The sequence below is a fragment of the Sceloporus occidentalis genome, unplaced genomic scaffold, assembly GCF_023333645.1.
Source record: "Sceloporus occidentalis isolate IW3139 unplaced genomic scaffold, rSceOcc1.0.p SCAF_6, whole genome shotgun sequence".
Classification (NCBI taxonomy): domain Eukaryota; kingdom Metazoa; phylum Chordata; class Lepidosauria; order Squamata; family Phrynosomatidae; genus Sceloporus; species Sceloporus occidentalis.
The window spans coordinates 17,046,763-17,060,000 of NW_028316986.1; the positions used below are offsets into that span (position 1 = coordinate 17,046,763).

Genomic DNA, 13,238 nt, shown 5'->3' on the forward strand with positions numbered 1-13,238 from the left:
GGACTCGGGAGAGAGCCTTTTCCATGGTGGCTCCCATTGTAGCACTCCCTCCCATGGGAGATCCAATTGGACCACTCTTTCTTTTCTTTCTGGCATTAGGTGAAAACATATTTATTTAGGCAGGTCTTTTGAATTTTAAATATGGAGTTGTAGTGTGTGTGTATAATGCGGTGTGCTATATTTTCAAAATCTTTAGGCTTAAAATCAAAGGAAAGAAAAGGGAGGAAATTATTACACCTGCACTGGCTACCAGTTGATCTCCAGACAGAATTCAAATTTCCTCCCCTTCCTTTCCTTTCATTTTAGACACCTGTATATCTATCCCAGTCATTGGGTTTTTTTTTTATATACAAAACCAAATAAGCCTACACAGTCTGCTTGTTAATGATTCAGAGGGACCTGTCATCATCCCAGTTTAGATTCCTCATGACACGGGCAAAAACAGTGAAAACTGTAGTGGGAAAAGAGGATAAGACTATAACATATTCCATTAACTGTGTGTTGTTTAATGGGCAGTAGAGGTTCATGAAAAACATGTGGCTGTTTTTCATAGCATTTGTTGTCAATAAAGATGAACAGTACTGGCATTTTAACAGTGCTTACCCCACAGTAAGCACTGGTATGAAAATTGTATATATCATATGTCGAATCTTAAAACCTTATTGCAGGATCTTAAAGGTACATAAATCTATTAGGAAACACCAAAAAAATATTCCATTGAGTGCAGAATCCATTTGTGTATTGATTAAATAAAGAAAAATATGGCCAAAGAATGAGCATTCCGAGATTGCATTTCTGTGATTTAGTGATAGACCTCTGTCATGATCCATATTAAAGAGAAATTTGTTGGTACGGGCAATGCTGGTTTGATCTTTCCAAGGTCAGTGCCAGCTGGAATTTTTCCCCCCAGTAAATAAGTACAGAGTTGCTGACTCGTATTCTTATGTCCCTCCTGAAGGAAAAATGCATGGGAGTCAAAAATACTTCACCTTGTTTCTTTACAAAAGAGCTTGACAAGGGGCATAAAAGGCAGTAACCTTCTTGAAAGAGTTCCAGGATCCCTGTCACTGTATTTGTTTACAACAATTATATTCCTTCCGACGTCCTTCAAAAAGTTACGGTTGCAACATAGTGAGCTGGGCTGGTTTCTCTTTAAATATTCTTTGTAAAACAGAACTTCTTTGTTAGAGGCTTTGTTAATTGAGGCATGCTGAATGAACAGAGGTATTTGCATGTTTGCTAGACATTCTGGTTTTTGTACTACAGTTAAGGATGTGCTAATCTCCTTTAGTCTGTCTTTTCTGATGGATGCATAGTTTTATTTGATCTACCATTCACCAGACCAACCAGCTCCTTTCTGGAAAAAAAAGTACAAATAATAAAAACCTGGTAGATTTTATATGGATTTTTCAGTTATTGTTTTACATATTCCACTGTATATAAATCTGGAGGTGCACTAATAAAGTATGTACTTTACAGACTTGTGCATGAAAAAAAAAATCAATAGATCTACCAAAACATATAAGCCTTCATGGAGTTGGTTCTTTACAAGGGAATATAGGCCCGTTACAAACGGGCCGTATAGTACGCGCAGAGCGCGTACTAGGGTTGGGAAGGGGTGGTGCTTCCGCACCCCCCTAAGCCTAGTACACGCTGCACGCACAAAATGGCGGCTGCGTTCCACATGGCTGCCGCCATCAATATGTCACGACCGCGCTGCCTCGTTTGTAGGCGGCGCGGTTGTGACATATTGGGGCCGCGCCACGGCACCTATGGCGCCCTTTGCGCGACCCCAGAAGGAGCTCTGTTTCAGAGCTCCTTCCTGCTTTGCGTCACTGGGCGCAGCCTTCAGACGGCTGCGCCCAGTGACGCAAGGGAGAAAGGGTCCAAGCGGCCCCTTTCTCCTCCTCCCTGCCACCGCGGGGTGTCCTTGGGGCTTGAAGCCCCAAGGACACCCCTTTCCAGGCTGCGGAGAAGCTGCCTTTTGCCGCTTCCCCGCAGCCTGAAAAGCGGCGGATCAGGGCCTCAGCAGCTGCCGTTGTGACAGCTGAGGCCCCGATACACTGGGGAAAGCAGCGCCTACAGGCCGCCTCAAAGGGGCGGTCTATAACGCGCCATAGTTTCTATATTCTGGGTGTCTTTTCTGTATCAGTGAGTGTATTGCAAGGAATGATAGTGTGCTCATGATAGTACACTCAGTGCTTATCTCCATTGCACAGCTCATCACATATCGGTAGTTTCAACATGTTTGCTTCTGCTAACATTTAGTGTATGCCACCTTATCCTTCCCCTTTTTGTGATCCTGTCTGCTCTATTACCTCGGGCATCTGTTCTGATGCCGGGTGGCTGTTGGCACAAGCATCCTGATGTGCCTCCTACTACTGCCACTGTGGGCCACTCCAATCTGAGGTCAGAACAAGGTGCTCAGCCTCATTCACATGGCTGTGTACCTCATTCTAAACTTAGATTTAACCTATGTTTTTTCCCTAGAGATTCAGCCTAGCCATTCCACACAAGAAAAAAAAATGTGTCTGTGTGTATGTGTCCTCATTTAGAGGAATATATTTATTTTTGATTGAGGTAAGCATCAGAGAAAAGCATTATGTTCTTCCCTTAGTTGACAAAACTCCAGTCCAATTTTGCCTTTTCCAATGGTTCCTTTGAAATTTGGATGAAGATGTTGGCATTATCCATGGTTGAGTCTCATGTCCGGTTGTTGTTACATTAGATATTGTTACATTCGATTGTAAAATCGTTGGCAATAGAATATGTCTTTTTTGCTTTCATTGCTCTGGAAACTGGATCAATCACTCACTGATACAGAAAAGACACCCAGAATATAGAAAAAACTGTCTGAATGAGAATACATATTGTCATTTTACAACAAATTCCCATTATAGAAATTCTGCTTTTGAATGGCTGTGCATCATCACATCCGCTGCAATCCTCCAGACATTTGGCTTTGAGTTTAGGACCCTTTAATCTGGTGTGGATGTCAGCTGAATTCTATACCAGTGTTACTTTGCTACAGCTGTCCAAATCCTTCAGCAGATGGTAGAGCTTTCTATAGCTAGAAAAGGATGTCTCTCTGTGTGTGTTTCAGGAGGAAATCTGAAAATACTGGGGATTAGGGATAAATCCAATTAATGCTGATATAAGGAGATACAGGGAGATCTTGCATCACTAAATGGGAGGATTTGATGGTCAGATGTTTGCCTAGCAATGGTTCATATAAGCCATGATGTTTCATTTTCAGTGATAGTAGGCATGTAGTTATAAAACTGGTAGATGATACTTGCTCATTGACATTCTGTGGTGGTCAGTATGTCACAGTATTTGATAGCAGGATTTTGTATTTCACAGTTGCCCACTGTGTGCAACTTTACTGTTAAAATGAGCCAAAATAAAAACATACCTAAATGACCGTATTCTGCTATACAATATCACACCCCAATTTTGAATCTTAAATGCAAAATTTCATATAAAAATTAAAATGTGAAAATTCAAATTGGCCATTTTTTTTAAAAGTGCAGTAAAAATTCAGAAAAAAGTTTTTCAAGATTAGAAGAAAATCTTGGATTCCTTTTGCTCAGCATAACAGTCTTTACCACACAACTTTGAAGAAACTCTCACAACTATACACTGGGATATAACACCACTAAAAGGAAACATATCATAGCTTTCTTGTCTGTTCTCAGATCCAATAAACACCCTTTTTGACAGGATACATTATTATTATATTATTAGGAATACTATCTGATTTTTTTTAATGAACTTAATTTTATCCAAAAATGCAACATGAATGAATGGGAATTAATCTTTCCATTGCTATTTTCATTCAATCTTGGTCCTGTAGTGGACTGTAAATTTGTTTTTCACCCATATGAAAATGTTTATATGTTTTCTTGCTTATTTTTCAAAATGTGCATAGTTTTATACATATTGTTCAACTGCATTCATTTTTGTGTATGCTTTTGTGTGCAAGTGATGTTTCCATTGAGAAAAGCATATATTTGTACATTTTTCTAGATATGAACATTTTGGTATGCCATTTTACATGTACAGTTTTCTGTGTAAACCTTTTTTAAAACGTATTTTTAATACCTATTTTTCTTGATGGACCATATCAAAATGTCACAAAAGTATATCTCTCTTTGTGTCCAGTTGTATTGTGTTTCAGATTCTGGTTTGGTCAAATTGAAACACAACTCAAAATTTTTTTTAATTCATCCTTAGAACCAATGTATTAGGAATTCTTTACATTCTTTTATTTTGTTCACTAAATGTTACAGAGACAACTATACAGTGCACAGCTTTCATTTCATTCATTTTTCCCAGCACATGACTATTTTTACATTGATGCAAAACCATGAATGAAAATCAAGTTTTGTCTCATGCTTGATCATGGTGAAACATATATGTGTGCCCACAAAACATGACACAATAAGCATCCGGATGAAATTACTATTATTACATGGGGGACATGTTATGTGGACAGTCAAATTTCAAATAAAAGCAAGGGAATTGAAGTTTAAGTAGATCTTTTCAAATTCCATTGCTGTTAGAAATAATAATAATAATAATAATAATAATAATAATAATAATTTGTATTCCACCTCTCCCTGTATTGGATCGAGGCAGGTAACAACAAACAAAAGAACAATGAAAATACAACACAACTAGCCACAAGTAAAAACATAGCAAAACATATCAAATCCTAACTCTCTATCTCCTTCCCACCCTAAAATAGTATTAAAACAACAATTCCCAATAAAATTCTCCCAATAAAATAGTCAATAAAATCAATCACGATCACAGTCCAGTGGGAACAGCTGTGCAACTGGAGAGTAAATATTCTGAGGAGGTCAGTTTGGGAAGGCCTGCCGGAAGAGATCCGTTTTTATTGCCTTCTTAAAGGCCTCCAAAGATGTTATAAGGCAGATCTCCTCTGGCAGGTCATTCCAGACTTTTGGAGCGGCAACAGAAAACGTCCTCTGGGAAGTCGTTACCAGTCTGGTTTTCTTAGACTGCAAGAGAGTCTTCCCAGAGGAACTGAGAGTGCGGGAAGGATTGTATGGGAGGAGGCGTTCCCTCAGGTAAACTGGACCCAAGCCATGTAGGGCTTGGGTCCATTTGTTTATGCTGATATTGAGAAGGAATGGAATTCAGAGTAGAGCAAACTAGAGGAATGGGAGAAATCCTTCACCAAAAATTTCCATGAACAGAAATGGTCAACTTTCAAAATATGAGACATTCCGAAGGATTCATAATTAAAATATGTCAGGCATGTTCATATGTCTTCCTCCTCATAAACCTTATGGTGCCAATTTTTATTAGGCTATAAAGAATTCATTGCCCATTCATTTATTTATACAGTCAGCCCTCCATATCACAGATTCTTCATGGATCTATGGATCCTACTATCAATAGCTTGAAAATATTCCCACCATCTGCCAAAAAACAAAAACAAAACCCAAACCCAAAACAAAACAAAATCCAAAAAGGAAACCTTGATTTTACCATTTTATGCAAAAGATATCATTTTACTACAGCATTCTATATAATGCAACTTGAGCATGCACGGATTTTGATATCCACAGTGGATATCAGACCAAACACCGAGAGCCCACTGTATATACATTTTAATGATTCCACTTTTCTGCCTCAAAACAGCACTCAAAACATTGAACAAACTACAACTTTTGTATTTGTGTCTAGTGTATTTGTAATAATTCCCAAAAGGAATTCCTGTTGATAATGATGAGGTGGTGGTGGAGGAGGAGGAATTGGTAACTTATGAATAGTTGTATTTGTTTTGGAACCACTGTTTGAGAAACTTTTTCTCTCTTCTATGATTTCTTTAGGAAAAGAAGAATACATCGCAACATTCAAGGGGTCAGAGTATTTCTGCTATGACTTGTCCCAGAATCCTATCCAGAGCAGCAGCGATGAAATAACTCTGTCCTTTAAAACTCTTCAGAGGAATGGACTAATGCTTCACACCGGGAAATCAGCGGATTATGTCAACCTCGCCCTGAAAAATGGAGCTGTCTCCTTGGTTATTAATTTGGGCTCAGGGGCCTTTGAAGCACTGGTGGAACCTGTGAATGGGAAATTTAATGACAATGCCTGGCATGATGTGAAAGTAACCAGGAATCTGCGTCAGGTAACAGTACAATGGATATGGCAATAACTGACTATGCTTCTGCCCCAGCTAAGTGTTTGGTTGATCTTGCAGTTAGAACAACATGCCATTGAGTGTTTAGCAGATCTCTGCAATGTAGTGTAGGTGTAAGCAAGAGATGGGTCATTCCTGCCACACATGAGCAGAGGCATACCTAGAAAGTTGTTGAGGGCTATGCTTGCTTGGAACAACTATTGCATCTCTGATGGATGTTAAGAGGACGGTGAGGACTTTTGACTTGGAGACTTAAGCATCTGGACAACCTGTCCTGTTTTAGGGGATTGTCTTCTACATGTAGATATCCAGAGGGCATTTCGTTGTGTTACTAGAATAATGTTTCTAATTTGTGCCTAGAAATCATGAATTTTGTTTGAATAAACCCCAAACTGACCCATGCAGCTGGAAAGTAAATAAGCAAAACAATGAACATGCTCTAACATCTTTAGATATCAATATTAAAAATGTGCCCCTTAAGGCAATAGCTATGTGCATAGAATCCTTCCTAGTTTATCTTGGCTAATGCTCACACAGTGGCACATATGTATCGTAGCACACCTAGCCAGGTGATTCCCAAATGATGTAAAAAAAGTGTGAATAAAACTTTCCTATGCAAACAAACATACGGGTACAATATAGTAAAGGCAATAAAAGATCTTAACAGACAGATTGTAACTTAACAGTGGAACAGATTTTCTTTTTCTTTTCTTTTTTTAAATGCATGTTTACTCACAAACAAGTCCCACTGTGGAAGCACATAGAATTGAAACCTAACACATATAAATCAATGGGACACAATTTCATCTAAAGTGTCTCAACACGATTACCCATCCAGTCCTCAGACAACATCAATGGGAGCAGATACTGCTATGGAAGCATAAAAAGCACAGTTGGGCAACTGCAGCAGGTCTGGGGACCACTTTTCTGCTTTGGGGACTTTCCAGGGGATGTAGCCACAAACCTTGGAATTGATGAAACTCTGTTTCAGGTTTTGGAAAAAAAAGTTAAACACTTGTCGCTCTGCAACCTATTTAAAAGGTGAATATCTGATGTTGGAGGCTCCCTGAACCAGCGGTGAGGTGGTGAGAAAAAGTACAGTCTAGGTTGAAGAGCTTTGTAGGGCTGAATAATGGCCAGAGGGCTATACAACTTCTATTCCTGGTATAAAAGACATCTTTATTACCTTCTTATTTTAATATAAAGTCAGACCTCCTTATCCACTGATTCTGCACGCCATCCATAACGTGAAAATATTCCCTCCATCTGAAAAAAAACAAATCCTCAAAACAAACCTTGATTTGCCATTTTATATAAGGAACACCTTTTTCCTATGCCATTGTATAATAGGAACTGAGCATCCACAAATGTTGATTTCCATGTGGGGTCCTGGATACCAAAGGCACACTATATTCACCCTAATGCACTTAATAGCCATGGGCAAAGGAGCCGTGAATTTATACTGAATTTCTCCGCCCATATTAAGTTCCCACTCATTTCAGTCTTAGAACTCAATTTTAGACAATCCAAATAATTTCTCACTCACATATGGTAATTCCATGGAAATATGAAGAAGGATGTCATACTGATGGATTTATGCTCATATTTCTTTATATTCCAAATACAGACAACATGCTTCTAGAAATAGAATTTAAAATTCATAGCAACACCTTTGCACATATGTTATTGATGCAGATATCCCTCTGAAATCAATGAATGCTGCCCACATATGAGTGATGGTGGAATTGTACTCCAGACAGTTTATTATAAAAGAAACTGAAAACTTCTGAACAGTTTCAGTTGGATTTGCAAGTCAAAACATCTTTGTGACCTCTTGATTATTTGATCAACCTTCAAAGCAACCCTGTCATGTCCTCTGCTGCCGTTTTTCCAGTTTAAAACAAAACAAAACAGGCAGCCTTGCATACAATGATTTAAGAGTAGGTAGTGTAAAGTCTAAATACAGATTGAGTCTGCCTTATCTGGAATTCCAAAAATTAAAAATACTCCAGAATTGTGCACACAGATGGCAGAGATAGTGATACTTTTTCTTTCTAATGATTCACTGTACACAAACTTTGTTTCATGCACAAATTTATTTAAAATATGTGTAAAATTAACTTTGTTTATAAGGTGTATATGAAACATAAATTATTTTTATGTTTAGACTTGTCTATACGCAAATGTTCCACAATCCAAAAAAGTCAAAAATCCAAAGCACTTCTCACCCCACACATTTCAGATGAGAGAGACTCAACCTGTATTATATCATTTTCATTGTTGTCTAGGCTAGGCTAATAAGGTATAGTACTTTGGTTGAATCAGTTAGTATCTTCATTTTGCTCTGGTTATTTTTGTTGTTTACTGCCCTTGAGTCAACTCCACCTCACACTGACCCTTTGGATAAGACATCTCCATGCCTTCCTATTATCCACTGCTCTGCTTAGGTTCTGACGATTTGGGCCCATGACCTTCCTGATTGAATCTAGCCATTTGTTGTGTGGGCTTCTGCTCTTTCTACTACCTTCTATATTTCCTGATGTTATTGTCTTTTAAAAAGATTTATGCCTTCTCATCATGTGACCAAAGGACAGCCTCACTTTGATCATCTTGGCTTTCATAGAGAGTTGTTTGATCTGTTCTAGGACCCTTTTATTCTCTGAAGATGCCAGCCACAGATGCTGGCGAAACGTCAGGAAGAAAATTTTCTAGAACATGGCCACATAGCCCAAAAAACCCACAAAAAACCTTTTATTTGTTGACAGTATCCTCAACACTTTTCTCCAGCACCCCATCTCAAATGAATTGATCTTATCTGCCTTCTTTGCTGTCCAGCTCTCACATCCATACATGATGATGGAGAGTACAATGGATTGGATGATTCTGACTTTAGTCCTCAGTTACTCTTTACTCTTTAGGATCTTTTCTATTTCTTTCATAGCTCCTGTTCCATTCTTAGTCTTCTTCAGATTTCTTGGCTGCAGTCTCCATTCTGATCAGTGTTTGTTCCAAGATACAGACTGTCTTTAACTATTTTGATTTCTACATTGTCCAGGTTGAATTTATATAGAACCTCTGTGAACATTATTTTTGTTTGCTTTATGTTCAGCAGCAATCCTACCTTTGCACTTTCTGCTTTGACCTCTCTTAGTAATTGTTCCAAGTCTGTGAAAGTTTCTGCTAGTAGTAGATTGTTGATGTTCTTTCCTCCTATCTTCACTCCTCCTTCTTCTGAGTCTAAACCTGCCTTTTATATGATATATTCTGTGTACATTTTGAACAAGAAGAGTGATAAAATGCAGCATTGCCTGACCTCCTTGTCACTTGTCACTCCCATGTCTTTGAGAGCCATCCATAGTTTACATGGTCTATGCAGTCAAAGGCTTTGCTATAGTCTATAAATTAGATCCTGATTTTCTTCTGGAATTTCTTGGTGCACTCCATTGTCCATCGTATGTTTGCAATATGGTCCCTAGAATATCTGCCTTTCCTGAATCCTGTTTGCAAATCTTGGATTTCTCTCTCCATATATGATTGAAGTTGCAGAAGTTTTAACATTATTGTGTATGAGAAATTACAGCGCACCCGCGTCATACACTGATACACTATACATGGCTTTCAGCATACGCTGAAAGCCGCAAGGGAGCTTGCAGGAGCGCGGGGGGTACAAGGGGCAGTGCATCCCATTTAAAGTAATGGAGTGCAGCCATGCCGCTGCCGCATGCACAAGCCCCATTACTTTCAGTGGGACTCAAGCATACATGATTTTTTACACGGGAGGGTCGGGAACGGATCCCCTGTTTAAAAAAAGGGTGCACTGTATTGCTATAGTCCTATAGTTATTGCAGTCTCTTGTGTCTACTTTTTCTGTGTGGACTGGGATATATATTGATTGTTTCCAGTCTGTTGGCCACCGTTTTGTTTTCCATATTTGTAAGTATATTTTAGGTAGCACTAGAGTTGATTCAGTCTGGGTTCATTGCAGCAGTTCAATAGGAATATCATTTGTTACTGGTGAATTAGTCTTCTGATTTTTTCTTATTGCAACTTCTACCTCACTTTGTAGAATTTGGGGTTCATTTATAGTTCATTCTTCAATGTGTCATTCAGTTTTCCATCCCTTTTATATAGCTTTTCTGTGTATTGCATCCATCTTTTTATTTCTTCTTTATCTTGTAGTATGCTCCTCTTCTGACCATAGTGCATCCTGACCTTGGTTTGAACTTCACTTTTTGTTCCTGGATCTTATGGAAGAGATTTCTCATTCTTCCTTTTATGTTATTCTCTTCTCTGCATTTATTATAGCAGTCCTTTATATCCTTGTGCACTAGTCATTGAACAGTGGCATTCATAGTTCTGGTTTTGTTCCTGTCACCCCCTTTTTTTTTTTTTTTTTGCTTCTCTTCTTCTCTTAACTGCTTGAAGCATTTAGTGTGTTATCCATTGGTTCTTCCCTTTCTTTTTGGCCATTGTCTTTCTACATTCTTCCTTGGTTATGTCCTTGGTTTCTGACTGCAGTTCTTCTGGTTCCCAGTCAATTATGCTTCATAGTGGAAATCTATTTCTTACATTGTCTATAAATTCCGTTGAGATACCATTCAGATCATATGCTGGTATGGTGACTATTTTTGCTTTCCTCTTCAGGTTTATTCTAATTTTTGATGTAAGTAGTTCATGGTCTGGACCATAGTCCTCACCTGGTCTGGTTCAGAGTGCAAGACTAGAGCTTCTCCATCTTTTACTTCCAATTATATATATATATATATATATATATACGATTTTTGAATTGATCATCTGGTAATGTCCATATGTATAGTCTACTCTGGTTACTCTTGGACAAACAACAACAAGAGTTGCCACAACTATAATCATAACAACAGCAGCCACATTCACAACAAGAACAATAATTATTTATATCCTGCCTTTTGTACCCAAACCAAGACTCAAGGCAGATTACAAATTAAAGCAAGTACCATATAATTAAAACATACAAAAAACCCAACAATAAATAAAAGGGAATTTAACTAGGAACAAAACTAAAACAGTTTAAAACACAGAAATGTAAATTTTAAAAAGCAGTTTTGAAAAATAGTATAATTAAAGTAATACTGGGTCTTTTCTTTCGCAAAAGCCTGTTGGAATAGAAAAGTCTTTGCATGGTGACTAATGGCCAGCTAGGAAGGTGCCAACCTAGCTTCCCTGGGAAAAGAGTTCTATAACCTGGGAGCAGCCACAGAGGAAGCCATATCATATCATGGAGCCCTGGTGGCGCAGTGGTTAAATGCCTGTACTGCAGCCATTCACTCGAAACCACAAGGTTGCGAGTTCAAGACCAGCGAAAGGGCCCAAGCTCGACTCAGGCTTGCATCCTTCTGAGGTTGCTAAAATGAGTACCCAGACTGTTGGGGGCAATTTAGCTTACTTGCTAATTAGCTTACTTGCTGTTCACCGCTATGATCTTTGGAATAGCGGTATATAAATAAAAAAACAAAAAACAAAAATATCTCTTGTATTACAGAAAGGCTTATAATAATCACTGTTTTTTTAGTCTTAGACCACTATCTACATGTTCCTCAAGCTGCGACTATCAGGTCCTGTGCTTCCCCCCCATACTTTTTCCCATCTATGCAACCCTGGTGGCGCAGTGGTTAAATGCCTGTACTGCAGCCATTCACTCAAAACCACAAGGTTGCGAGTTCAAGACCAGCAAAAGGGCCCAAGCTCGACTCAGGCTTGCATCCTTCCGAGGTTGCTAAAATGAGTATCCAGACTGTTGGGGGCAAATTAGCTTACTTGCTAATTAGCTTACTTGCTGTTCACCGCTATGATCTTTGGAACAGCGATATATAAATAAAACAAATTATTAATTATTATTATTAAATATACATAGAGCCAACCTGAAGCAAGTGATAACAAAAATATTTCTGCTATGGTAGTGATTAGTCATTAGTAGGCTGTACATTATGCTGAACATGGTCTGAGAGCTTGAGTGGGATGCATATAGGCCCCAAGGCTGTTTCTGTCACCCTCTAACCCTCCTGATGCCTGGATTGCCACCTAGAAGTGGCAATACATCTCTCAAATAGGCTATAAAACACACACCCCAAGCTCTATTTAACATAAAATAAACACGTTTCAAAAGCAGAAATCAGATTTCTGGTTACATCCAGTTCATTTTTGTTTCTTTGCCATTTTTGGCAATCCATGTAGTCCCTAGAAAGTGCCATGGGTGAAAAAAAATGGTTCTCAAACCTGCCACAGTTCCACACACCTGTGTTAAACAAAACCTGTGATGAGATTTTATGTCTACTCTCACCAAAATGGAAGCTGCCAGAGAGAAAGCAGCAGCAGTCCCAAAACAACAGCTTCTAACACTACAATGAAATCGTGAGGCAAGAAGTATATGGATTTGTAACTTGCCTTTTCAGATAATACAGGGACAAAAACAGAAACAAAATAAGCTCCTCCTTCAAAACATAATATTGGGACCACTACAAAATGTTTCACAGCCATTAAACTGAAACAATTCATTGAAGTGTCTATCCTGATTTCATCTGCATATACAGAACAACACTTCCTTCTTAGTGTTGTTGCGAGGATAAAAACTGCTAAGCAATTCATTAAAACATTTGCATTACATAAAGAGACAAGGACACTGAAAAGCAAAATGGAAGCAGTCATTAATAATACTTGGTCTAGAATGGCTTCTCTTGCAAGGTTGCATATGAAAAAAGGACATACCTACATGGGGAATTACACTGGTTTCCCATTGCCCTCACCACGACCTGTCTACATGGCCAAAGCCCAAATCGAATGTGGACTGTCTTCACAAAGGAAGGTCAGTTCTGCATCCACACTATCCCTGGCTAAACCAGTATGAAAAAAAATCACCTTTTGTTCTGGATTTTGTTGAAAAATTGGAGGACTTCAGAGCAATGCCAGGGAGCTGTTTACACATGCATCCTGCTATGCTGCTCAGTCCCACTGCTGCTGTCATGAGTCAATCCCTCTGAGGTCACAACAAGGCACCCAGCCATGTGATTGATTTTGGGCACCTAGT

At 38.7% G+C, this 13,238-nt stretch overlaps 1 protein-coding gene across 29 annotated transcripts in view; it reads left to right on the plus strand.

Annotated features, from left to right (window-relative positions):
• The window catches only part of NRXN1 (neurexin 1), a 1,287,731-nt gene that overhangs the window by 438,059 nt on the left and 836,434 nt on the right, over positions 1-13,238 (plus strand). For all 29 annotated transcript variants that reach the window (XM_089528929.1, XM_089528930.1, XM_089528947.1 and 26 more), the window contains one exon: positions 5,865-6,166. In XM_089528929.1, the coding sequence (XP_089385055.1) occupies positions 5,865-6,166 (302 nt within the window). The remainder of the gene's footprint in view (positions 1-5,864; positions 6,167-13,238) is intronic.